The sequence below is a fragment of the Nannobrachium achirus genome (assembly GCF_963921795.1).
Source record: "Nannobrachium achirus genome assembly, chromosome: 17".
NCBI lineage: Eukaryota > Metazoa > Chordata > Actinopteri > Myctophiformes > Myctophidae > Nannobrachium > Nannobrachium achirus.
Window position 1 is genome coordinate 45256268 of NC_137824.1, and position 27776 is coordinate 45284043.

The window sequence follows — 27776 nt, forward strand, 5'->3', positions numbered from 1 at the left end:
GAGTTGAGTGAATCGTGGCATGCCTACTGCTTATACTGGCTATTCAAAACATATAAGTACGTCTGCTATTTTTGAACATTTTCAAAACATCTTGAAAGGGTTTTGTATAAGAATACTGAAAGTTTTTGCAATGTTTTAACACAAATCTTCTCTTCCGCCAACGGCCAGTTTTATATCAATTTGCGGGTCCATGACACAGAAAAGTTTGAGAACCACTGGGTTAGAGAGCATGGCACAGGCCTTCCTCTGACGTTGTCTCAGTTTGAGCGACTCATTTAGGAGGAGCATGAGGCTGGGAGAGGAAGAATAACATGTGAGCTGAAGGTTGTTGAACCCTGACAACTTAGGAGTTGTCTCCTTTATTTAGTTGGCTTTTTTGTCATTGTTAATTATGTTGCTTTGTGCCTCAGTGCTCTGCTAAATAAAGACACAAGAGGTTGATGGTAGCTTCAACTCTGCCTTTCTCTTCTCACAACAGCCTAAAGGAACAAAAGCACTTTCACTCACTAATCTTTTCTGACTTCTGAGAACTAACTATTCCAGATATTGTATCGACTCAAGTCATTGAAGAAACAAACAAAAAGTATATTTATATCTACTTTGTGTAATGGCCTCAAGTTGTTTCAAGTGACAGTAATTTACATTTTGGGGACACCGTTGACCTCACTATTTACGTTTGTTCCACAGAGAATCATTCCCTCAGAAGCTCTCGGTTAAGCACACAGTCATGACATGCTTATAATTTCTCATCAATTATAGGCTATAGCAGTGTTCTATGTTGAGGTAAACCATCAACATAGTATGCATATAGACATATATCATTTGGAAATCTTTGCATTTAAGCTTAAGATTCAGTAAGACAACACATGTTATTTTGCATAAAAAAAAGAGATGAATTGAATTGGATGATTGTCTTTGTCATATCAAGTCAAATGTATTTATAAAGAACATTTAAAAACAACCCTGGTTGACCAGGCACTGTACATCAGTGGTTCTCAAACGTTCACATTTCAAGGTCTCCCCTTAACTCTGACAGTGTACAAATGAAACCAAATGAACCCATCAGGGTTCATTTTGTTCCCTTAGACCCCCCTAAAGGAACCCACAGAGTCCCTGGAATCCACTTTGACAACCACTGCTGTACATCATAATAAAACGGCACAAAATAGAGTAAATAACATGGTAGCCTCTGTGACCTGGTTGTTTACTGTGTAGAAAGGTTATTTCATCATGTTGTGGTGCAAGTTGTTACTATCTGCTAGACTCACAGACACAGATTGAATTCAATGGGAAACACAGTTTTTCTTTTTTCTTCTTTTTTTTTTAAGTCTTTTCTTTTCTTGCTGGTTTTCTAGGGTGAAAAAAAACATAGGGAGTGCAGACAGCAGCTGGTGATGTAGGTATTACTACTGTCTGCTTGGGAGCCAGTGTGATGATCATATAAGACGTCCCAAATTGAAGCAACTTTAAATACAGTCTGCCACAGGGGTCAGGGCGCCATGCCTCAAGCCCCCAGCTGTTACTCCCAGCTGCTCGCTGTAAGTCTGCCAAAAGCAGTATATCGTAGAAGAGACAAAATGCTGCAAATGAGGTGACACTAGACACTCTCTAATAGTCTTGTTCATTTGTCCTTTAAGAGATGGTCTGTCACAGCCAATCAGCTCTTGTTGGGAGATTCATATGCAAACATGACACGTGAGACCCATATAGTGACCCAGTATCCTGATGTTGAGTTTGACTCCTCTGCTCTTCTGTGGAGGGTCTCACTAAACCAACCCACTGGAACACAAAACACATGTCGACATCTGCTGAAAGGTCTCTCCAACAGACTCTGCAAATGGCTTCACTAGCTATTAAACTGGCAGCCAAGCCTTTCCAAAGTCATTATCATAACAGCATCTGTGCCGATCATATCACTGTCATGATGACATGTAATAATGATGTCCAGCGCTTGTCCGTACAGACAAGGTCTCTGTATTGTCGATGTCATGACGGGAGCTGTCAGAGCGGTATTATCGTAGGACACATTTCACAAAAACGGACAGATGGGAGAAGACATTCCAGACCGGCAAGGGGCTTCGTTTTAGAGGTCCTCTGGGACAACGCAACAGACCAGAGTTCATTTTGTCTAAAATGAGCTTCACTTAGATCGATTAGTTCAAGGTAATGTGTCATGGTGGGCATTGTTCATGCTAATTTACCTCCAAGGACATGCCAGACACACGTGCACATAGACACACATACACATGGATGCTAACATGACCTTATCAGCTGTCAGGTTATCTTATAAACGCACATGCAGAACAGACACCGACCTTTTGACAAGAGAAGACAGATTAGATGGTAAACAAAAGCTTTATTAGTTTAATGGAATAGAGATGATTGAATGGGAGATTTGAATAAATTAACCTTCAGTGAATTCCCTGAAGCCTGGGCGAATGACAGAGGATGAATTCTCTCCTTGTCACTGATCAAATTAATACTGATGATAACATAATCCTGGGCTGGGTGCATTCTCTCCCATTCAGACTTTATCAACTGTTGCAAAGGGATTTTGGAAACGTTCACAAATTCAATATAAAATCATGACATTTTAACTCAGCGGGTGCCCACGCGTCAAACTCTTTGATGTCGCTGGAGGCCCACGCTGCGTTTGCCGCGTTTACTGTATTTACAGTAACAACTTTAAAGCTATACTGTGTAAGATGCTCAACTAGTGGTCAGTAGCCCTATAGCAAACCGCGGTCGCGTCCGCGTCTTTCGGCCGTTTTTCGTACCTTCACACCCCCGTGTCTGCCTCCACCTCGCCGAGAGCTATCATTAGAGGGGTCCCTGGTTCCTGTGCGTTCAGGCATTCCGGAGAAACGGACTCCTTCACCCTGCCTGGTAGGCGAGATTACCTTTTGAGTGTAGAGACACACGGGTGACTACAAATATGGCCACCATAGCGACCCCACTTCAAGATGCGCTGTGATTGGCCGGCAGTTTATAACCCTCGCTGTGATTGGCCGGTAGTGTGATGACGTAATTTTGCCGGGAAATCCCGCCCCTGTCACGGCTAAGTAGAAAACATATAAAGAGAAGGCTTCAGAAGCTGAAAATAACGGAGTGGGGGTTCTAAAACTTTAGCGATTTAACAGTTAGGACAATTTTAAGATTTGTTTTATAAAAAAATTTACATGGTATAACTTTAAATCTCACCGTAAGGTCGGGGCTACGCCGGGATGTAGCCCATTCACCGCGGATTGCTTCGAATCGACGCTGAGAGCATCGCACGGCCGTTTTTCTCCATAATATACTCCAATGCATTTCCCCATCTTTAACGTCCTTTATCTCTGATGTTTGTTTTATGGCTAAAACTGTGGCAGGCTGCGACAAAATGACCAACTTTTGATCGGCAATCAACAGCTATGATCAACACTAGCCCATACAGTATGTTACACAACAAAATCCTGTCTGCGGTCATGTGACCAAGTGACGTCATGACGCATGCATTGACGCAGCAGGGCCGTATTCAATACAATGGTGGTGGGTCTGGGCATCGAGAGGGGATAAATGGGGCTCAATCTTGGGGCACCCAATGTGTTAATAGTGAACTTATTTAGGGGACATTAACATAAAAAGTAATACTTAGGCTGCCCAAGAGGACCTTTTTGAGAGGGTAGTCATGGGAAGGTTTTTGTAGTTTATTACAAAAGAACATACTTTACTTTTTAAATTACATTTTATGTCTGCATATGATATTATAAAAGGTTGTTTGTATATCTACATGTGACATGGCAAATACAGCCTGTGCAATAGAAATAACCCATACCATATATCTACATCGATTCCCTATAAATTCCATCAATTCTTAATGGGAATTGTACACCTTGAATATTCCCACAATTGTGCACCCTACACAGCAGGAGTCTGGAATGACAGCTGGTAGTATTGACAAATAAGTATATTTAACTGAAACCTCCAACTGTTAACAATGTATTTATGCCTTGGATAAGGTACACACTGAGGGTCACCTGCCATAGCCAATGTATCAGCCAAGATTTGACCGATTTCTGCGTCTGTCTGTCTGTCTGTCTGTCTGTCTGTCTGTCTGTCTGTCTGTCTGTCTGTCTGTCTGTCTGTCTGTCTGTCTGTCTGTACGTACGTACGTACGTACGTATGTCTGTCTGAGCTGTTGAGCAGCCTGCACCGCTCACTCCACATGGGTGTGATTTTTTTTACCTTCTTTAATTGTGACTGTACAGTATGCTCATCAATTTATTCCTGTGAAATGACTCATGCTGATAGAGTATTGACACTGTCGGACACAATCCCTGTATCTCCATATTTAATCTTTTACCCCAGGGGAGAGAGAGATGAAGCAGGGACCCCCACAACCTTTTCAGAGATTACATATAGTTTCATTGTTTGACAGCATCAGTGTATTTTGGATTCATGACAATTTGTCTTTTCAGATATTTAACCACTTGAACTGTCAATACTTAATAATACTATGTACTTAGTCTGCTCTTTTTCCCCTCTACACCTTTCCCCTGCTACACCAAACCTCTTTGCCAAAAATAGCTGATCTACAAGCTCACAACACCTCCCAGCATGAGGCGTTGTGAGCTTATAGATCTGCTATCTTTGTCTAAGGTTCTCAGAATAAGGACACTAGGGTTCATGTGGTTAATATAACAATGTTTTGGAGGACCCCCTGTAGTAACTCTGAGGACCCCCTAGGGGTCACGGACCCCCTGTTGAAGACCCTTGTTTTACCCTGTTTGGTAACCCTTCCTTTTACAGTACAGTAATTGCCATGTAATGAAATGGAAACTATCTCTATTTAAAGTTCTGTATACTTTGTTGCATGTCGAATGTCACACGAAAGTAGTGAAAATAGCTGATCTACAAGCTCACAACAAACTTGTAGAGAAATTGTCTTTATATACTGAAAAGAATTGAATTTCTCATCCACTGTCCGTTATTTTATCTTCATCTCTCTTTGCTATGAATACACAAAGTGAAAAGCTACTGTAAGCTAAACAACCATGAGAATATTTGTCTGGCGTGCTTTACCTCCCATAGTTATGCTGGCCGCAGGTCAAATTCTGTTTATTCATCTGCTGAGGGCATTCATCACCAAACAGTCAGCTGGTAGTTTTAACAAAAGTGGTGCTAATACTCTGGGTCTGGAGGTTGATGGACAGTCCAGGCTATGAATAGAGCCACATCTCACCTCATTGTCTGACTCTCTGCTGGAGCTTTTCCAGCAATTGCCTTGTGGAGTTTTTGTGACGGGGTTTCATCAGTAACCTTGGAGGTGACAGGAGGCTAATTCTGGATCCCAGGCTCCGACTGCCAATTGTCGGCACGCAGGACCGACCAAGTCATTTCACTCGACCGCGAACCGCAGCTTCCAGCCTGGAATTATTGATCCTGCATTGGTCTAAGAAGTGTTTACAGTGCAGTGTGGCGGTATCAGATTGTAACTTTTGACCTGCATCACGGATACATAGATAGCAGATGGGAAATATGACCTTGGTAATCCATCATTTGAAAACTATGCAAGAGGCAGATTATTTCATAAAATGACTTCTTGTAGCATTGCCCAAACACTGGGTCGGTGAGAAAGGGACGATTTTAGACCACAGTTTTTATTATTATTTACATTATCAGCCTTTAAAGCTACCCAGTATTCCCTGCAGATGTTTCTCCGGCAACCTCGCTATCAGTGGGCCCTCTGTTCCAGGGACGCGCAGAGAATGTTCGAGAGGCAGGGGCTGACATTTCTAAAAGGGCCTTTTGGTGGAAATATCGAAAATAGCAAACCTCCAAGCTCACAACGTGTCGTTGTGAGCTTGGAGGTTGGCTATTGTGGGTGAGTTATACCACACTGAACTAAGCATAATCAACAGAGAGGACAATTCTTTCAACATGAGACGTTGCATTCAAGTTCAGGAGAGTTTGGACAAGGAAATTCTCGTGAACGCTGCCTTTGGGTATGGCATGGAAAGAGGGCATTTGCATTTCTTTCACCATAGTAAAAAACTGCATTCATGGTCTGGAAAGGGCACTTTTTACAGATGGATAAAAGGGCAGGGGCACAAGCCCCCTTTGATGTCTATATGTGCACGTGCCTGTTCTGTTCTAATCAGCACAGTCTGCTGGGGTTTAGATCTTGCTCATCCGCACTGCCCGTGACGCGAGCGATGTGGCGTGATGCGAGTGATGAAATCTCATTAAAATACATTTGTTTCAATGAGACCGACGTACTGACGTAGCCTACAGCCATACTGCGAGCGACAACGTGTCGTGTCCTATAGGCCTATTCGCACGCAGAGTCTCTGTTTGAGCGAGGTTTCGCGGCCATGTCCCGCCCCCAAAACACTTATTATTTAGTTGATTGGTTCAGGCTACGTCGCAACGCAATGGCCAAGGCTCCATGTGAGGACAGTGTTCCGTGCGACATCACCGTCGGAACGCTCGCTCACTGGCCGTGCGGATGAGTTCGAGCTGTGACGGGCTGCACATACAGTAAAAGACTTAAATACTTTGTCATTTTGAGTGGTGTAATAAGGAACCCCTGCCATCGTGTTGGACAGCAGCTTTTGGATTCATCACACTTTATTTAAACGGATTGTCTTGAACACATTCATTCAATAGTGAAGGCAAACTCCTTGTGAAATTGCTGAAAATGCTCTTGTGAAATTGATTTGATCTCTGGATGTATGCATGCATATGTGAGTGCATGTTTTAGATCGTGTTATGTTTGTCCACCACCTGAGATGGGAAACTGAAGCTTGCTCCTAGCAATTTAATATTAACTGCTCCACTTTCTCAGTCTGACTTCTTTCATCTTGCAATTTCCTATGGCAGAGGGAATATCATTTTTGGAGCTGTGTGGAACACAAGCTCCCTATACGTGGCCGTGTGTGTGGGTCTGTCTGTCTCCGTGTCTCCGTGTCTGTCTGTAGCCTGCAGTAACCTTTTCTGACCACACATGTTAAGGGAGGGGCGCTGTTGCACACACACACACACACACACACACACACACACACACACACACACACACACACACACACACAGCTCCACTTCGAACAGAGGTTCGATTTTTATATTTTGGCTGCAGACTAAGGAGGTCAAATTAGACAGGATATTTTCTTCTTTGGAAGATTCAAAATGTAGGTGGACATGGGAGGATATTTTTTTAATGAATAGTAGCTTGTCCCTCCCTCGTACTTTGATTTTTACATTTATTTTTTGGATAGATGGTGCAGCTTTTCCCAATACCAGTATCCGATACTGCCTAAAATACTCGTATCGGTATCAGCGAACCTTGCCAGTTTATGCTGATCCAATACTTGTGTTGTGTATCATATGATGACACATGTATTCCATTTGCAGTCATATTTTGAATTATTCAGTTGATGTTGGACTGTTTTATACTCTTACTGTACTATTTACATTATTATTTTGCTAACTTGTAGCTGCACACTAACAATTATTAATGGATTTTATTTATGTATTCCTAGATCAGTGGTTTTCAAACCTTTTAATTTCAAGGACCCCCAATCCCCCATAACTCTGAGTGTACAAATGGAACAGAGCAGAAAAGTCAAAGAGCAGCAAATGCACCTGTGAGATCACTGAAGTGGTAATGTTGTTGCGACCGTTACTACCAAAACCTCCACTGGCTGTCTGTCTGTCCGTCCGTCAGTCAGTCAGTCAGTCCGTCTGTCTGTCTGTCTGTCCGTCACGTCACCTCACACTTTTGTCCCTACTCTTATCTCTGCCACTGTTAGCCCTATCGATGGCAAACTTTGCACACACACTCCTTGGATGGCAAATCATCCCCTGATTTCTCACATGGCCCTCTTCTAGTGCCACCATCAGGCGGATTTTTGCTAAAGACATTTTTGGATACTGCTCCTACAGATTTTGCCCTAAAATCACGCAATGCCGTACACAGTATCTCTAAAGTCATGTCATCATGGATCTGTCCCATTTCCCATATTCCCTCCTGACAGGCTTTGATTGCCTTCTAAAGTTTGTGTATGCCACGTGACGGTCGCTTATCTCCCGATTAGGGAGTCTCACTGGTATGTCACCGACACCGTCTTGCTCCTGTTATCTTCTTCAGCTGAACTGAACATTAAGGCTAATCTACACATTGTGTTCTTCATGACCAGATGAGATTAATGGTCCACTACCAATGCCACCCAGACCACTTAGACACGTGCACTCTCAAACATTTGCTGTGCACATGCCCGTAGCCTCATGGCCTATTCATTATTCAGCTCTTGGAAGGAAAGGGCAACTGGAACATGGCAGCAAATTGCTACGAGCAGGGTGCTGTGTTTTCCCAATTGCTAGATAGACCTCGTTGTAGTTAAAAGGTCTGAGGTTACTTCCCCGTGGCAGCTAATTGCATCTATCAACAGCTGTAAGTCCTGTGTTCTTTTAAAGATATCTTTATTGATATGCCTTTATTGAAGAAACAGGTTCTTGAGATTCTTTAAATCAATGGAAATAAATGGGGTAGTCTAACTATATACTTTTTCTCTATAAGCAAAGTTTTTTTACTCACTTCTTTGCTTCTGGGGGTCCATGGAACAACATTTTATATGGGGGTCGGCAGCCAAATACATGCCTAGTTTTGGGGGTCCTTAACAGATATCTTTTTAGAAGACGTAGGATTTAGAGGACATAATGGGTTAATTGAAAACATGGAGATTGTGGTCTCAATGCTCTGAACGTAGACTGGTATTCTTCTCAGACATGGTGAAGCTGTCCTCTGCTCTCTGTGGACCATGGCTGCCAAGCCTGCCATGTTGTGTGGTCTCTCACACACACACACACACACACACACACACACACACACACACACACACACACACACACACACACACACACACACAAACTTCAAACCCGGGTCTCCCGCGTGAAAGTCCAATATCTTAACCATCACTCCAAAGGGACATCCCTATGGAACGAGAGCAGATACTAGACTTTTGAGGCTTCAAGCTGGGGCTGCGACTCTCTCCGCCACACTCACCCCCCTTTGACCTCCTCCTACGGGGAAGCCCGGATCCGGGTCACGGCACCAATGTAACGGAGGTGATCCGAACCTCCCCACCCGGCTTCGAACCCGGGTCTCTGGCGTGAAAGTCCAATATCTTAACCATCACTCCAAAGGGATATCCCTATGGAACGAGAGCAGATACTAGACTTTTGAGGCTTCAGGCTGGGGCTGCGACTCTCTCCGCCACACATGTGTGCGTGCGTGCTGCCTGTGTGTGTGTCTTTGGTGGTGCAGGTGGGGTCCGCGTTAGTAAAAGAATCATGTCCCGTTGTCTCTGGACAACATCAACAGCAACGCCGATTGGCTGTCAGGACGCGATGGGTGGAGTGGTGAAGCGAAGCAGTGGTATAAAAAGTGCTCAAATGTTTTACTTAAGTAAAAGTATCAATACTGCAAGTACTCTGTTACAGTTACAAGTAAAAGTCAAGCTCATAACAAGCTTATAGATGAGCTATTTTCAAGTAGCTGAGGTATAAATAAGGCTAAAGTGGATTAATGTATGATTTATAGTATAATAATTTATATCTCCAAAGTAACTAGTAACTAAAGTTTTCAACAAATTGTAGTAGAGTAAAAGTAAAAAATTTAGATCGAGATGTAGTAGAGTAGTAGGAGTAAAAGTACTGAAAACAGAAAATACTCCAAAATCTCCTTTGTACAGTATAAGTACAGTACACCAGTAAAGTAAGTAAATCTACTTAATTACTTTTAACTTTACACCACAGTGTTTTTTCTGTGCTGTAGGCTTCTATGTATATGGCACAAGTGCACACTCATCCCATCAACATGAATCTCTCCCATATAGCGCCACCTCCAGGCCGAATTTTAAAAACACATTTTTGGACACTGCTCCTACAGATTTTGCCCTAAAATCACGAAAATCACTGCACAGTATGTCTACACTCATGTCATCAACATGGATCAGGAAGATTTTGGCAAAACACATTTTTGCCCTATTTGTGGACCAGTAAGTACAACATTTTGTAAAAGTACAAAATGTTTGAAAATAGCAGATTTTCCCCGATTAGGGAGCCTTACTGGTTAACCTGAATTACACTGTCCTGTAAAAAAACATTTATTTATTCAAAGTTGAATTTAATGTGTTTGTCTCCTTTTATTTATATTACTAGAAGCTAGTCGGCGGCCTGGCCAACTCGGGAACAATGTAAATAGGGAATGAATGCCCCGCCCTTTAATGCAAACCCCATTATACCTGTTGTCATAGGATCCGTTTTGACCATCTGTTTGCGTGTGTCCATTTATGCCCATATATGGAGAGATATGTCTGTCTACGTCCATTTTCTGCCCATATATGGAGATCTCTGTAGGACCTGGTTTGACCATCTGTTTGCCTGTGCCCATTTATGCCCATATATGGAGTTTGCGACCTGGCCAACTCGGGAACGATGTAAATAGGGAATGAATGCCCCACCCTTTAATGCAAACCCCATTATATGGAGATCTCTGTATCTGTCTGTGTCCCTTTTATGCCCATATACTCTATCTGTGTCCATCTTTTATGCCCATATGCCCATATATGGAGATCTCTGTATCTGCCCATATGCCCATATATGGAGATCTCAGTCTGTGTCCCTTTTATGCCCATATATCTGCGTCCATTTTATGCCCATATGCCCATATATGGAGATCTCTGTATCTGCCCATATGCCCATTCTCTGTATCAGTCTGTGTCCCTTTTATGCCCATATACGGAGATATCTGTCATGGAGATCTCAGTCTGTGTCCCTTTTATGCCCATATATCTGTCTGTGTCCCTTTTATGCCCATATACGGAGATATCTGTCGGGTCGAGGCAAGGCCCCTGTATTGCCCATATATGGAGATCTCTGTATCTGCCCATATGCCCATATATGGAGATCTCAGTCTGTTGGGTCGAGGCTAGGACCCTGTATCTACTTCTTTTATGCCCATATGCCCATATATGGAGATCTCTGTATCTGCCCATATGCCCATATATGGAGATCTCAGTCTGTTGGGTCGAGGCTAGGACCCTGTATCTGCCTGCAGTGATGTCACAATGACTCAGCGCTTGCACCCGGCACTGCAGTGATGTCACAATGAGTCAGCGCTTGCGCCGATTTTGCGCCGATTTCCGCATAAGGAGATTCCGAACGTTTCGCGCCGGTTAGGGAAAACCGCGCGTCGGGTCGGGTCGAGGCCCGGCACTGCACTCCGTGCTGCGGCGGGGAACGTGTGTGCCGAATCTGAAGCCGGTGGGACGAACGGTTCTCGAGATACGCGGATTACAAACACACACGCAGAGACTTCTCGCATTTATAGATAGATATGTATATATATATTATTGCGACCGTAGGTCGCACTTTACTATCAAAACCACCACAAAGTGTAAGTAACTCCGTCCGTCCGTCCGTCCCTCCGTCTGTCTGTCAGTCTGTCTGTCACACCTCACACGTCACACTTTTTCCCTGCTTATATCTCCGCAACCGTTGCCCCGATCCATGCCAAATTTTGCACACACGTTCCTTGGCTGCCAAACTACAACCTCCAAGGACCCCCGGAGCTCCAGGGACCCCCAGGTCCCTGGGGGACCCCCAGATGTAAAAAATGACCAAATGCGCAAACATGACCAAATGACCACCCCAACGGGGTTGCTCACGGGGAATTCCCGGGGACCGCCGACTCCTGGTGCTCCAGAACGGATGCAAAAGTGGTGGCGCCCCCAGTGGAGGACCCCCTACACTGCAGCTCACATAAAATGCCGTAACTCCGGCTAGGAGCGACCGGGACAGCCGGGGCCGGTACCTATTCGTCCGCCTTGCCGGCGCGGAGACCCCACCCCTCATTTCTCACATGGCCCTCTTCTAGCGCCACCATGAGGCCGATTCTTGCAAAACACATTTTTGGACACTGCTCCTACAATTTTCGCCCTAAAATCACGCAAATCGGTACACAGTATGTCTACACTCATCCCATCAACATGAATCTGTCCCATATAGCGCCACCTCCAGGCCGATTTTTAAAAACACATTTTTGGACACTGCTCCTACAGATTTTGCCCTAAAATCACGAAAATCACTACACAGTATGTCTACACTCATGTCATCAACATGGATCAGGAAGATTTTGGCAAAACACATTTTTGCCCTATTTGTGGAGATAAGTGACCTACGGTCGCTTATCTCCCGATTAGGGAGCCTTACTGGTATATATATATATGGGCTAAGTAGTTCACACCTATAGTGCCCATGTTGTGTAATACCAAATGACGGTCCTTTCTTGTTCTTTTGGGCACTATACCATTAATGGAACCTCTTGTTAATGCATCTTCTATGTAGACTCCCATGGCCTATTTAATTTACGACATCCTCTCTAGCCAACCCTCCTCCACTTAAACTAATGTGTCTGACTACAGCAGTTTTATTTTCCTTTCCCCTCCCGTTGTCATGCTTGTCCAGATATACAACTGCAGGCAATGACCGGGCAGAGTTAAACACTTGCACGCTCGGATGCACATGTAAATGCACAGCGTACACACATAGGCCCTACTCAACACATGCAAACACAATTTTTTTTTTGGAGCCGTGGGCGGAGCCCATGGTCTCCCTCTGAGTGGCAATGTGTGTCCTGTCTCACCAGTGAGAACTGTCCCGTTGAGTTCGAACAGTACCTTTTATGACCACACATGTTAAGGGAGGGGCGCTGTTTTCAGGCCAGGCACACACACGCACACACACACACACACACACAGGGGGGAACACATAGAATCAAAAACATAGATCTGGAAGTGCTCAATTTCACGGCTCCACTTCGAACCAAGGTTTGATTTTTACTTAAAGGAGGACTTCACCACTTTTCAACCTGTCTTCATACAATAGGTCCTCACTAGTAATGTTCATGATAAATTAGCACAATTCTTTTTCTACTCTCTAGTCTGGGTCTCATAGGAGAGCTGTGGGCGGGTCAAATCCATCCACCAGTGACATCATCAATGGTGAATCCAAGCTAATAGAAACTGCAGGCTTTCTATTCCCGAAAAGTTGCAATGTTAAAGTGGAAGCCATTGTTCTCACGATACTATTTTTTTTTCTTTTTTCAAAAATATTGCTTAAAAGAAATCTGTCAAACGATGATGTCACTGGTGGATGGATTTGACCCGCCCACAGCTCTCCTATGAGACCCAGACTGATTAGATTTTTATTTTGCTATTTTATCATGAACAATAGTCAGGACCTATTATATGAAGAGGACCTATTATATGAAGGCAGGTTGAAAAGTGGTGAAATCCTCCTTTAAGTGAAAGTATCAATACTGCAATGTAGAATTACTTAGTTGCAAGTCCTGAATTCAAAATTGAATTGAGTAAAAAGTAAAAGTACAAAACGTTTGAAAATAGCAGATCTACAAGCTCACAACGCATCAGATTCTATATACACAGTAGATATTACTGACTACTTGAACTACAATCCCCCAAAAAAGCTATAGTTATAAAGCAGAGGAAGCATGGGCTTCTGGTGGTGAAATAATTGCATACAGCCCACAGCCGTTCTGGTGAATGGGGGGGGGGGGGGGACCTTGTGGATTCATAGTGTGTTCTTCTGACGCTTTGTTTCCTGCTGTAGGCTGCTATTATAGTGAGTTGAGTGTTGTCAGTTCAAAACAGATAATATACCCACATGTCATCCACAGAAATGTATGCTCATGTTTAGCTGTGTTTTGCTATTCCTCCTTATTTCCTGGCTGTTGGCGTTGGCAGCAAATAATGACTACGAATATAAGCCAAACTAGCCTGTAGGGCAAAGGAACAATTCAGATGAAGTTGAGTCAAGCCTCCTTTTATATGTTAATGATTCTCTTCTCTTCTCCTCTTCTCATCTCGTGGTTTCCACTCAAGAGGTTGGATCATTTTTGACTGACAAAATGCAGACTCCAGACTAATATCTACGCAGTAATGTTTAGCAAACATTAAAACACGCAAACAGGTGTAATCCAGAATGGCCATCCTGGTGAATTTTGTGCATTGCTCAGAGCTTGTTCTAATTATCTAATAGATTTGAGTTCCCCAAAACAAATTTCTCCCTGGCTTTCTGGGATTTGGCTATAACCTTATTATATTGCTCTCCATAATTTATGTAAGCTTGTCTTATTGCTTTGTCCTATATGACCAGTGGTTCTGTCAGGCACAGAAGAAAGATCAATACAGAACATGTTTTTTTTCCTGTTCAGAGCTGATAGTGACACGACAGCAAGACAGACTGACTGTCACTCAGTTTGCTGTAAATCCTATCCTCAAAGTTCATTTGTCAGATTTGTTATTCTACTGTAGCTGTTCTGAGGCTGAATTAATCTGTGTCATGACTTTTCCGCCTTTATTTGATTGCAATGGAGAGAGACAGGGAGGGAGCGCAAATCTGCCGCCAAAACACACTGCCAAGTCTGCCAGGCATCAAAGCCTACGTGGTACGCACCTTAAACAGTATAGGCCATCAGCGCCCCTGTCCAGCAAATAACTAACATTAGGGCTACATGAGTTGACAGTCAGTTGTACATAAAACTTCAATGTAATGCATGTAGGAGGGGATTTACACAGTCTTCCATCATAGTTGGCCCCTGTATGGTCACTTCTCTTTGTGTTTCCCCCTGGACTAAATATCTGTCTCACATCATCTAACATGTCTGTCTGGACCAAAGCTGTCTCACACAATGTTAACAAGTCTCTCTGTGTTGTATTTATCTCTGCCTTACCAGGACTCAATTCTCTGCCCTTTAACCCATCGACCAACAACAAGCCTCTTCAGTTCAGCGGCTCCAGCGGGCCACTGGTGACAGAGTGTCCTCCTACTCTGGAGAACGCTGCCGACAACAGCAAGAAGAGGGAGAGAGCCAGCCTGCCTCCAGGTATACTGACAACACAACACGACCTCTCCAGTGCAAACAGTAAAACTGGAGGTGGCAATGCCTCAGGAGATATAGTGCCTTGCATTGGTTTCCCCCGCTGTCGGTGTGTCAATGTGTGTGTGAATGGGTGAATGTATCGCACATTGTAAAGCATTGTGGATAGGTGTAATATACTGCAAATTCACCATTGTATTTACCATTTTAACTAACTGCAGTATTTTGCTATGCAGTCTGAAAGTGACACAGACTCAACTCATCATCAGTCATGTTTACATTCAGACATCAAGCAAGTTGTTTTAAATGTGGTAAATGTAAATATGCAAATAGGTGGAAGACCTTCATTTAGAATGCTGTTACACCAAACGCATGCTTCGTAAATAAAATTGATTGATGAAGGAGATCGCTCATAGCAGAAGAAAAGTGTACATTCAACAAAACTGATTCCTTCAACAGCAAACCTTTACAGTACATTCCAATATTACTAAGGATCGTTTTTCATATCACATTGGAGTTGTTTTATAGTTCTAATGATTTGGGGATAATGTTTGTTGTTTTCGAGTAGCTTGCTGTGGTTGTGGTTGTCTGCATTTGACCGAAAATCAAGCCCAAAGTTGCTTAGAATAAGCTGACCTGGCAACACTGTTTGGAGGTCAGGCTGTTAGAACCGGGAAGCTGCTATAGTAAGTCTCTGTTACCATGACGACAGCACCTGTCAGTCTGTGTTCATATATTCCTTCAATTTCCTCAAACACAGACATTGAAGGATAGTGTGGTGTGTGTGTGTGTGTGTGTGTGTGTGTGTGTGTGTGTGTGTGTGTGTGTGTGTGTGTGTGTGTGTGTGTGTGTGTGTGTGTGTGTGTGTGTGTGTGTGTGTGTGTGTGTGTGTGTGTGTGTGTGTGTGTGTGTGTCATAGAGCATGTCACCACTAAACAATCAACTAATTTAACCTAATATGATTATGTCTCTTAATGATGTGTCTAATAAAAGAAGGGCTTTTTAATTATTACATGATGAGCTGTAGAAAGAACATGGCCCGCCGTAAGACAGAGAGTTGTTGCTCCACGTCTCCTTCAGTCTGAGTAAGACTAATTAGTCTGAATTAGCATAAATGTTATGCTTTGTGCGATTGGTCCATCAATTAAAATGGTGACCAGGATGTTTAAAACAGGATACCAAACTGTTAATTCATGTTGATTGTGTGCTTTTCTGATTGAGCAGTGTCAGGAGCTTCACACCTCACAACACCTGCTCATTGATTTACTAGTGATGGCTATTGTCAAGAACCTCACGATATGATATGTATTACGATACTTAAATTGAATTTAATTGAATTCAATTCAGATGAATCGTTGGGCGGCTAACTAGCTATAATACAGCAACATCTAGAGGAGCGGAGTGTCAGGACTGGACTTCTACCATTGGTTTATATGCACTAGACCTTACCCGTTCGAAGATATGTGCTCCAAAATATGTGCAGAGTGTGGGTTGTGGGGAAAGTTACTGTAACTGGTGCGTGCGTGAGAATATGTGGGAGCATCATAATGTAAGGCATAATGTATGCGCTTGCTCCACATAGTTTTTTCATACCCGTTGGAAGATGAGAGAGAGAGAGAGAGAGAGAGAGAGAGAGAGTTTCATACCCGTTGGAAGATGAGAGAGAGAGAGAGAGAGAGAGAGAGAGAGAGAGAGAGAGAGAGAGAGAGAGAGAGAGAGAGAGAGAGAGAGAGAGAGAGAGAGAGAGAGAGAGAGAGAGAGAGAGAGAGAGAGAGAGCACATTCCTAACTGTGAGAGAGAGGGGTGTGTGTGTGGGGCTACAGATCCCATGGCCTGGAGGAACGGACCGTAACCCTGACAACAGACTAAGAAAACGCTAAATAAACAGCTTTAATTTGGGAGAAATGAAATTCGGGCTTCGTCAGTGTTGGTATAATGCTAATGGCCAATACCATGTGAACTTTGGGATCAGTTGCTGAAGCGAGTGAATAGATAAACGTAGATAAGCGTGAGCGTTAGAGCGTTAGAGCGTGAGTGTGTGAGTGAGTGAGTGAGTGAGTGAGTTGTTTGGTGCTTTATTAGATAGATATATGCATGAATGTTTAAAAATACACACAGACAATGACCAATACCATTCATCAATACAAATAATGTATTATGGCCAAAATACTGATATTTTATACTCAACATTTACAAACATTTAACATTTACAACATTTAATACTCAATAGTGGAAATAGCAGATCTACAAGCTCTCAGCTTGTAGATCTGCTATTTAGCCGACATTTTAGTTTGACGAAGGGTCTCCACTTCTCCTGAAAAGGTGCTTCCAACAAACCGTGTTATCAGGGTGGAAATGTGTACAAATTTATTCAAACCCCTCCTTCCCTCTAATTAGTGTATCCAGTCTGGAGTGTCACACGCTGTCAGGCCGTTGGCGATAAGAAGAGCTAGAGCTGCAAATCAACAATCTCATCAAAGCGTGAGGCTCCTACAGTACATACACAGTCAACAGCAATATTCTGCATAATTGTCTGGGAGAAGTCAGACAACGTTGCCTGAGTTGCATCATAATTCAATGGTGAAATGAAAATGTAAGAATTAAAATTTACTCTACAGTAGTGGAGCTCAAGCTCATTGTACGTATTCACTCCCACAACAGTCCTGCCAGTGTTGCCATGTATGCTTGTTTTTCCGCCTGTAAATATTGGCATGTGCGGGTCGCTGTTTTTTGGGGCTTGTTTCTAAAGGGTAGTTGCTTATGTGGGCTTGCTTCCTAATTAGGGTTGAGGTCCTTTAGGATTTTAACGATTCCGGTTCCATAACAATTTCCTCTCGACGGTCTGATTCCTCAATGGTTCTATTCAACCAAATGGACCCTTGGAAGTCTGTAACTCTGAGAGTTCTGGTGGTCCTTGAAATTAAAACGTCTGAGAACCACTGAACCATATAGCAAACGTGAAGTCCACATACCAGCTCTGCAGGGTGATGAAACCAAGCCCCCAGAAGGGCTTGTAAATATTGAAGCAGCCTCCCTACTGGCCAAAGCTGGAACAGCAGGCGGGGTGAACAACATGCACGAGCATAAGAGCTCACCGCTGGGGTCTACACAATAGGGTTCAATGGACGTCGAGTGACGTTCGTGACGTAATTACGTCTCGGTGTAACACATTTTGGCACATAATTATGTGCCAATTTCCCCCACAATGCACTTGGATTCACCCACAATGCACCGGAATTCAGCTACTTCCGCATGCTTCAAAACATCACTGAGCACTTGCATTGAAATTAATTGCTGGGGGTGGGGCTGTCCGCTCTCTATTATATATATATAGGGCCTACTCTATGGATGAAACCCGCTTAGAAACCGGATTGCGGTTCCTCCAGTTCTGAATCTCAACCCTAATGTTCTTTATAAACCAGTGGCTCAAACTATTTCATGTCAAGGACTCCCACATTAATATGTATTTGGCTACAGACACCATCTGAAAATATTTTGTGCCATGGACCCCCTCCCCTCCCCATGCAAGATTTTAATATTGTTGTGAGCTTGTAGAATGGCTACTCGATGGGTTCAAGTGGTAAACTTGCTTCTTTTGGGGCTTTTTTTCGTAGAGGCCCTGGACGCTCATTTCTCTCACAAAATCTGGCAACAGTCCTGCACCGGGGGACAATAATAGATGCCCTCAGCTGTTTTCTTTATGTGAAACAGAGGGGTGACATAATCACCTATCATTACGCAATGTGCTGCTGGGTCAGGTGACAGGTGAATACTGAATGAATACGCGAGCCAAGTTGAGCTTGATTTAGTCTTAGCCTTGAATAGATATACTTTGCATGTACTCCACTGTTTGCGTTCTTTCTGTGTGGATTGCGATTGCGGGTGTACCGTAATTAACATCTTTGTATTTTTTGCCATTGCCATGTAATGTTCATTAATATGCAGTGTCCCGTCTAAATAAACAAATAAAGTAAAGTAATCCTTTTTTTCCCTGAATACCCCTTTTCTATCATATTTAAACCCTAGTGCTATATTTAAAATAATTCAGAATAATACAAATACGTTGGAGTTGCCTGTGTGAAAGCACTGAGATGAAGGCCTGTCAGAAAGCATTAAAGATCAAAAGTGTGGCAGTTTACCATCACTAATCACTCCCAATGGGGTTGAGACAGCACCGTCGTTCCTCCCAGAATCTCCCAAGATGCCAAGCTAGAAAAATCTTCCTCTCTGTCATCCTTTCCCAAGTCCTTTCCATCAGGCCTAGTATCCAGGTCCATTCCCCCCCTGTAATATCAGACACAAAGGTATCTCATGTGGGCCCCACAGCATTTTGACATGATTCTATTCCACGGCTGATACTATTGCACACCGGAGTGCACCGTCTATTCTCATTATTTCCAGAAACATCCTACTGTGATGACACATATTACACCAAGAATGAGGAATTATTCGCAGCTGCATCCCAACCTACAGCCACATCCTTGAGAAATCACACCTTTAACACAGCAAGGCAGTACAACAGCTGTCTGCTCTGTACCACTCCTCTGTGGACCAGGAGAGATCCAGTTCACATGCTAGCTGTGGCTAATGAGCTTTTCCCATCCAAGCTAATCAGATCAATGGTGAGCAACAGGCCTTGCAGGCTTAGTTTCCGTCATCGTCTGCTTGCATGGATTGGATCAGTCCTAGCCTGGGTGGATTTATTTTGTTAATGCACATCTGGTACAGTAGCTTCACTGGCTTAGAGGTTCCTTTATTGAATTTGACCACCTGCTCGTTCTCACAGATCAAAGCAATGTCATTCTTTGTCAGGGATGTCAAACTAATTTTAGTTCAGGAGCCAGACTGCTCTAGATGCAACTTGATCTCTACTGGATTACTTTTTTGTTAAACTGTGGTTGGAGGTACATATGTGCATGCATGCTCAATAGCATTTGGTTAAATATGTCGTTTTTCATAGGCACAGCCCACATACGTTCTTTACAAATGAAGAACCATTTAAAACAGTATGAATGTTATTCGAGAAATAATGTACAAAATGCATTTATATTCAGAACCTTTTTAGTTTTTAACGATAACTAAGACATCAGTCTCGAACACATGGAACCAACGCTCCTGAAGCTCAGAGGTTCTGAGGTGGTTGTGTCTGTTGGTTGGTGGTTTGTCTCCAGTCTCAGTCAGGTCTGCTCCTCCAGCTCTCTGGAGACTCTTGATGGAGCACCAACTCATTAGCAGACATGTGGTTGTAGCCTCGTTAAGGAACCATAATGGATACATTTGTCTTGTTTCGGTTGACATTACTCTTTGTAATCCATCACATGCACGTGCGCACGAGCGCACACACACACACACACACACACACACACACACACACACACACACACACACACACACACACACACACACACACACACACACACACACAATAATGCACACATTCACACACCCGAACGCATTGGACTCTGAAATATGACACCATTTTATAAAGTGGTTCATTAGGAATTGTATGGAGATCTCAGAAACCAGTCATAAGTAGTTTATAAGTAGTCTGTTTTAATAGGAATGTATGGGATTGCTTTCTCACAGCATGCCCTGAAAAACCACTTACAGGCAGCAGCCGTTCGCAACTGGTAAAAAACCTAGCCCAACCCTACCCTCCCTGCCCCTTCCTTGTATATACTGTACATACTGATTGTTTAGACTTACTGTTACCTGCCCCTTCCTTGTATATATTGTATATACTGTACTTACTGATTGTATAGACCTACTGTTTTCTTTTTTCTTTACATATCTACTGCATAGTACTGTGTTCTATTTGTCTGTCATTCAATGTTATATGAGATACTTTAATGGTTTCCTGTTGAAATAAGCTTAGTCTTTTCATGGATCTCCTTTTAGTAGACCTTGTACCAGTGAACTGTACCGTCATGAATCTGTACATTTTCCTATGCAAACTTCTAATAAAGCCTTCAATCAATCAATCAATGTTGCTGGCAAATTGTTTAGTGGCAGTGAAGCCAAGACCACCTCTCACACAGCAAACACTTCATTAAGCCACCGCCTAGTAACCAGTTGGCGTAAACACATCAAGAGTGACTGGAGAACTATAGTCTTCTACCCAGCGCAGTTCAGTCGTCATTTCTATTTGGTAGAGTCTGTAAAGCAGGAATTAAACAAAGTTTATTAGAAAACATGGCTGCTCATCATCCATATGACTTACTGCTGTATTGGGTTGTTGTGACGCATCTGGCTTGGCTTTAAATAAATTAGATATTAGTGTCTTATATCTTTATCTTGCTTGCTTGCTTGCTTGCTTTATGTTGATGTTACACTGTATTGCAGACCTTACCACATTTGCATCGTAAGCCTTCTTGATTCTTGTTATGCTGCTCTGCTCTCTGTCCTCTCTCTAACATCCTCTGATATTCTAGCGTCCTTCCATTATCAAACACACTTTGGTTTGTTTGTGTTGCATGCCTGTAAAGATTGACAGATGATGCACTCACACACACTGTGATGGCTACTACAATTTACAATTTAGCCATTTAGCAGACACTTTTAATACAGAGCGACTTACAATAAGCAGGTAATCCATCAATACAATAAGCAAGACGATACGTCAATACATCAACAACAATACAACAAATGCATAGGAATATCAATATAGAAAAACAATAACGTAGGTAGAGCACACACCTAAACAGTAAAAAAAAATAAAAAAAAGTTTTGTAAAACCTAAAAATTCTATCTATCAGTAAAAAAACAAAAAAAAGTTTTGTAAAACCTAAAAATTCTATCTAGCTTTTCATGTATGGTCATCGAGGGTAGGCGAGTGCTACGGTAAGTACTATGGGTTTAGGTGGAGTCTGAAGAGGTGAGTCTTCAGTCCATGGCAGAAGCTAGGGAGTGAGTCTGTAGTTCTAAGTGCAACAGGGAGTTTATTCCAGAGTTTGGGGGCCAGGAGAGCAAACTAGCAGAGTGGATTTTTGACCTGGGGTTTTTAGCGAGGGTTCTGTCAGCATCCCTACCTTCCTATTCCCCACTTTCTACTCCTTTCAATGTGCGTGCGCATTTGTACAGTACTTGCTACTGTGTACAGTATATTTGAAGAAAACATGATGTCTGCTATCTCATGAATGCCTGAACGGATTTCCAAGCAGATTTTTTTTATTTGAAAGCTGTGAAAGCTTGGTTTGACACAAGACAGGCAGGCTGTTGTCATGACAATGAATTGATAAGCATTGAGTGAAATAACAGGAGACAAACAGCACTGCACACCCACATGTCTTACTAATTAAAGCGTTTCAGCTCAAGGTCAGCTCGCCATTTCTCTGTCACTGTATTCATTCATAGAGAGCAAGCAACAAACAATAGGCATCACAACTCTTTGTACAGTTCCTTACAGCCTTCTGGCACTGGAAATATTTTTAATAAACGTCATTGCTTTACCCAGAAGCAAATAAATAGTGATTTATTTTTATAATATTTTTGTGATCAGAAACTAGCTCATTGAAGCAGAGAACTTGTCCTTTAGCTGAATCAGTAAAAAAATAAAAACTTAACCCTTGTTATTAGAATATTTCAAATATTTCATTTCATATTTGCTGTCCCTGCACATTCATGCTTTTTTAAGTCTGTATCCATATATTTACATACACAAAAATAGGCCATAGCTGTAATCTTCATGATTGACAGAATTGATCTGTCACCCATCCAATCTCAAGTGCATTAACCTTGAGTGAGAGCTAGCAGAGCGTTGCTGAATAAAACTCTCCATATTCCACATGCTAAGCGGAAAGGTTAATGTCCATGAGCTGCGATGAAGGGCTGTGTGGTAAGACTGTCATCCAGCCCATCTCTTGTATTGACGCTGATGAATGCGTGCACCGTTGAGTGCACTTGAACCCAGCAGCAAAGCTCATCAACTGGGAGAAGCAGTTTAGTCATGGTAGGGAACCTTTCCAATAGACGGTGTCAGTTCCTCTCAGCCATGTCCATACAGCAGATGAAATATTACAAGAAAAATACTAAAAAAAGGGTTCCTTATACAGTGTTAAATCCCCATCACATAAAATAACCACTACAGCTACAGTAATAGGACAGAGCAGACTCAAACCTGCTTCAATGAACACGGATGTAGTGGTAGAGAGAGCATCCTGTCTCTTGTTAGCTAAGGAGAGCAGTGGTTCTGCTGGGGATTCTAGCTGTGAAGACACTATCACAGTGGTTTTCTGTCATTTACTCGAAATGCACTCCTCTTGGGTTATCGCGCCTCCTAGCGTGCGATACAGAGCTACACATATGCTCCCGAATGACAAAGTCGGAAGGTATGCCAGTCAAAACGCCCCGCCCCAACCGAGGGCATAAGGCGCGAGACTGGCATGTGTACTTCCTCTTCCGTTCCTCTGCACGCATGAGATACGGACGTCTACACATGTTACTCTACGACAAATAATTAATTCTTCAAGTTACTCAGTCTAAGATCAGTTCGAATTCAACTTTAGCCTTAGCGGTGAGTAGGACCATCACCCACGGGTTTCGTTCAACTTGGTCTGTTCTTCTCTGTTTTGTTCTTCGCTGTTTGCTGCTAACGATAACAAGCGGCTAGCCTAGGTTAGCTTAGCTTACCGTCGTCATGTCTAGCGAGGGTCTGTTTTCACCACCCCTCCCTCGACGCTGCGGGGATCCGGAGTGCAGCCGCTTCATCGCCGCTGAGGACCCGCATTCCATCTGCCTGGGCTGTCTGGAGCTACAACACGCTTGGCAAGGTTTCTACTTCCCAAACAGCTGCGTGTTCTGCGCGACGATGGACGCGGCCGTTCTTCACCAGCGTCTGCTGGTGGTCATGAACATGGACGCTGCAAGGCCCAAACAAAGCCACGTCGCTCGGGGAGCTCAGATGGAACACGGCGCTCAGATCCCCGCCACGCCAGGACAAAGAAGCGGGCCTGTTTCCAGCACCGCAGCAAGGTTTGTCCAGGCGGCTCCTAGTGTTTGCGAACCTATCCGCAGTAGCTTCGCTCCGATGTACACTATTTCTACCACAGCGCACAGTGGTGGACCCGGCATGTTCGGCTCTACCCCGCGCTTCTCCTTCACGCCCGGTCCTGGTTTGACCAGCACCGGGCCTCTCCAGGCCTCCGCCGCCCTGCAGGCTAGCCTCCAGGGACCACTCCAGGCGGGGCCATTGTCTCCGGTCGCCGCCGAGGCGGCCACCAGTGGGACTCCTCACCCCACCAACCCGTTCCTGATGACTCCAACGGTCACCGCCCCCCCCTCTTTCCCCCCTCTCTTAACGTCCCAACAGAACGTGCCACGTAAAGTGCCTCGTGGCTCGGACGAGTTTGGCACCTCCGAGGAGGAGGAAGATGCCATGGAAGGAGAAGAGGAGGAAGATGAAGAGGAGGAGGAGGAGGACGGTTTGGTTCAAGAGGAGACAAGTGAGGACATTGTGATGCTAAGCCCCCGTCATGGCGGCACCCCTCGCACCTCACCCCAAGCCCCCCCCATCGCCCCTGCCAAGAAGGCAGCGGTGGATAAGGAGAAGGTGGGCGCCACAGCAGAATCCACCCCACAAGAACTGGACCTGCTGGCAGTGGTTGAGCTGGCGGTGGCCAAGATGGGCCTCACTATGCCAGTGGAGCCTCGCCCTGCGAGCTCAACGGAGATCAAGTTTGCGGGCAAGAGAGAGGTACAGACACCAGTCCCTCGCTCTCAGAAGCTACCCGCTACCCCGGGGCTCAAAGAAGCTCTCCATTCCACATGGAAAGAACACAGAGAGCCCGGGAAGATGGCTCTGTCAACCTCACTGGCGGATGAGGACAAGTTTGGCGTGGGCGGCCTTCCCCCTGTGGATGTCGCCACTAATCAGTTCTTCTGTGCCCAGTTTAAACCCACGGAATGCCCCTTCACTCAGGAGCCTGTGCCCAAGTTCAAGAACAAGGACGAGAACAAGGTCTCCAACATGGTAAAAAATGTTTATAAAGCTGCAGGGCTCTCTGTGAAAAGTTTAAACGTGGTGGGGCTGATGAATGGAGCCATGGCAGAGATGCTGCTCCAAAACAAGGACCGCCTCCCTCCTGAAGCCTATGCTGAATGGGATGCCATGCTACAGCTGGCAATAGTGAGCAACGTCCATGCCATCCAATGGGCTGGCAGAGGGATGGACGTCGCGGTCAGCATGGAGAGGTTCAGGTGGCTGCAGAAAGTCCCCTTCCAAGGCGACGAACCAAAGGCCAGCGAGAGGCGAGAGGAGCTGAGGGGCCTGGACACAGCCCCCAACAGTCTCTTCGAGGGAGCGTTACCCTTCCTCCGTGTCATCACCGACACCAATAAAGCCCAAAAAGAAGTGGTGGATGCTGTTTTGGGTAAACCTGATAAAGGGAAAGAACAGTCAGGCTACTCAGGACGCTCTTCCCGTAATAGGGAGAGATATCAGGGACCCCCCCGACAGGGCGGGAAACCCCATCGTTCTCCTAGAGCTCCGTCTTCCTCCTCGGGCACGAGCAGGAACAGAAGTCAGAGCAACCAGGGCTCCCAGCACCAGGAGATGCGCCCACCAGCTCGCCCTTCATACAGTGCAGCAGTGAGGGGGCGTGGGAGAGGGTCGAGAAAATGACACTTTGAGAAAGAGGGCCTTCTCACCCTCGGCGCACGGAGACAGGGTCATGGACGGCTCTCCAGCGCGCAAGCACAGTGCACTTTTGATCCTGCCACCCAGGGTGGAGGAATCCAATGTAAATGTGAATTTTGTTACTGTGCCAAATGTTTTCTCCCAAGTAAAGAATGTGTCTGCGAAACAAGGTCTCTTCTTTCACAATGCACACACAATGGAGAATCCCCAGTGGGGACATCCATATATAAAATATGCATGCCCAGTACCACAATCACAAACACAAACAGCCTTCAAGGAAACCCCCTTAAGGGGCATTTCCAATATAAAAGGTTTAATTGTTCCACAGCCTCAACTCAAGGGCCGGAACAACAAGTGTTCCTCCCTTCCGACACGAGAGGGCGCCAAAGCGCCAGTCAAGGTAAGAAGGTTGCAGAGAGGTCTTTCTTGTTTAGCTATCCCAGCCAGAGCTGCGACAGCAGTATTAAACAGGGTTTTAGACAGGACGTGTTTACAAGAATGCGTTCCTTTTTACACTCCTCCTCTGCCTCCTGTCCCACCGTGCAACAAAGTGTTGTCGCCGGTGATAAAGGCATTAAACGTAAGGCCCTCGCTTCACAGCAAGACGGTGTCACGCTCAGTAGTAAGTCACGTGTCTCAGTCTCGAGTCCCTTTGACTTCCGCGTTACCGGTGACGTCAGAGTCGTGTCCGGGGGTGCACATACCGTGCATTCCTATCAATCACATTCCGTTAGGTCTGACGTCAGCTCCCATTCAGAATCCTTTGTCAAAGCATTTAACTCAATGGAAAGCATGCAAGCCGTGTCCCTGGGTGCTTCGCACCGTGAGGCAGGGATACAGGCTACAATTCTCAACCCAGCCTCCCTTGTCAGACAGAGTGATATTCACGCACGCAAAGGGGCAGGCCGCTTTGATTCTGAGAGAGGAGATTCACTCTTTATTGGGGAAAGGAGCGATCAGGGAAGTTTCCACAGATCAGCTCGGTCTGGGGTTTTATTCTCATTATTTCGTTGTGCCAAAGAAAGGGGGGGGGCTGAGGCCCATTCTGGACCTAAAAGCCCTCAACAATTTTCTGGTAAAATACAGTTTCAAAATGTTGACGAACGTAGCGCTATTGCGCTCGATCAGAATCAACGATTATTGGACGTCCCTCGATTTGAAGGACGCGTACCAGCATGTGGGAATTTACCCCCCACACAGAAAATTCCTGAGGTTCGGTTTCGAGGGGAAAGTGTACGAATACACTGTTCTCCCGTTCGGCCTCTCTCTGTCTCCCCGCGTGTTTGTCAAAGTGACACAAGCGGCTATAGCTCCCCTGCGGCAGCAGGGAATCAGACTTGCGACGTACCTGGACGATTGGTTAATAAGCGCAAGTTCGAGAGAGGAGGTGACACGTCTCACCAATGTGGTGATGTCGCAGTTAACCTCTCTGGGGTTCAACATAAACTTCAAAAAGAGTATGTTAACACCAGCTCAGCAGACCACCTTTTTGGGGATCTCGCTGGACTCAATAAATATGACGGCTCGACTCTCACAGGAGCGATTAGTCAAGATCGTGGCCTGCGCGAAATCTTTTCGCGTGGGCAGAGTGGTCACGTACAAGCGCTGCATGATTATGTCAGGGCTGATGGCCTCAACTATCCATCTACTCAGGCTGGGCAGGCTGTATATGAGGCCTTTTCAAAAGTGGATGTTGGCACTCAAGATCCACTCGACACAAGGTCGCCGCAAGGTCAAGGTGTCCCCAGGGTGTGTGTACACACTGAGACCGTGGGTGGACGTGACTCTTCTGTCCCAGGGGGTCAGTATGGGCGTGGTGGTGTCACGGAAAGTGATCACAACGGACGCCAGCCTCAGTGGTTGGGGCGCAACGCACGAGGGCCGTTCGGTGAGGGGAGTTTGGGACTCCGCTCTACAGAAGCGGCACATCAATTTTCTGGAGTTAAAGGCAGTGTTTCTGGCGTTGAAACATTTTTTGCCTTTCGTGGAAGGGTGTCACGTGTTGATCAGGACAGACAACACGACGACCATGTGCTATATCAACAAGCAGGGGGGCCTCTCCTCCCCGGCTCTCAATCAGCTGGCGCGGGATCTGACGCTGTGGTGGGAACCACGTTTGGCGTCGATCAAGGCGTCGCACATTCCGGGGCTTCTGAACAGCGGAGCAGATCTGCTGTCCAGGGGGGAGCCCCTTTATGCGAATTG

The 27776-nt window shown here is 44.7% G+C and overlaps 1 protein-coding gene across 1 annotated transcript in view; it reads left to right on the top strand.

Moving 5' to 3' along the window:
* Window positions 1–27776, top strand: part of LOC308302067 (ecto-NOX disulfide-thiol exchanger 2-like) — a 126717-nt gene that overhangs the window by 17122 nt on the left and 81819 nt on the right. The window contains exon 2 of the mRNA XM_080746249.1: window positions 14795–14944. Coding sequence (XP_080602375.1) covers window positions 14795–14944 — 150 coding nt within the window. The remainder of the gene's footprint in view (window positions 1–14794; window positions 14945–27776) is intronic.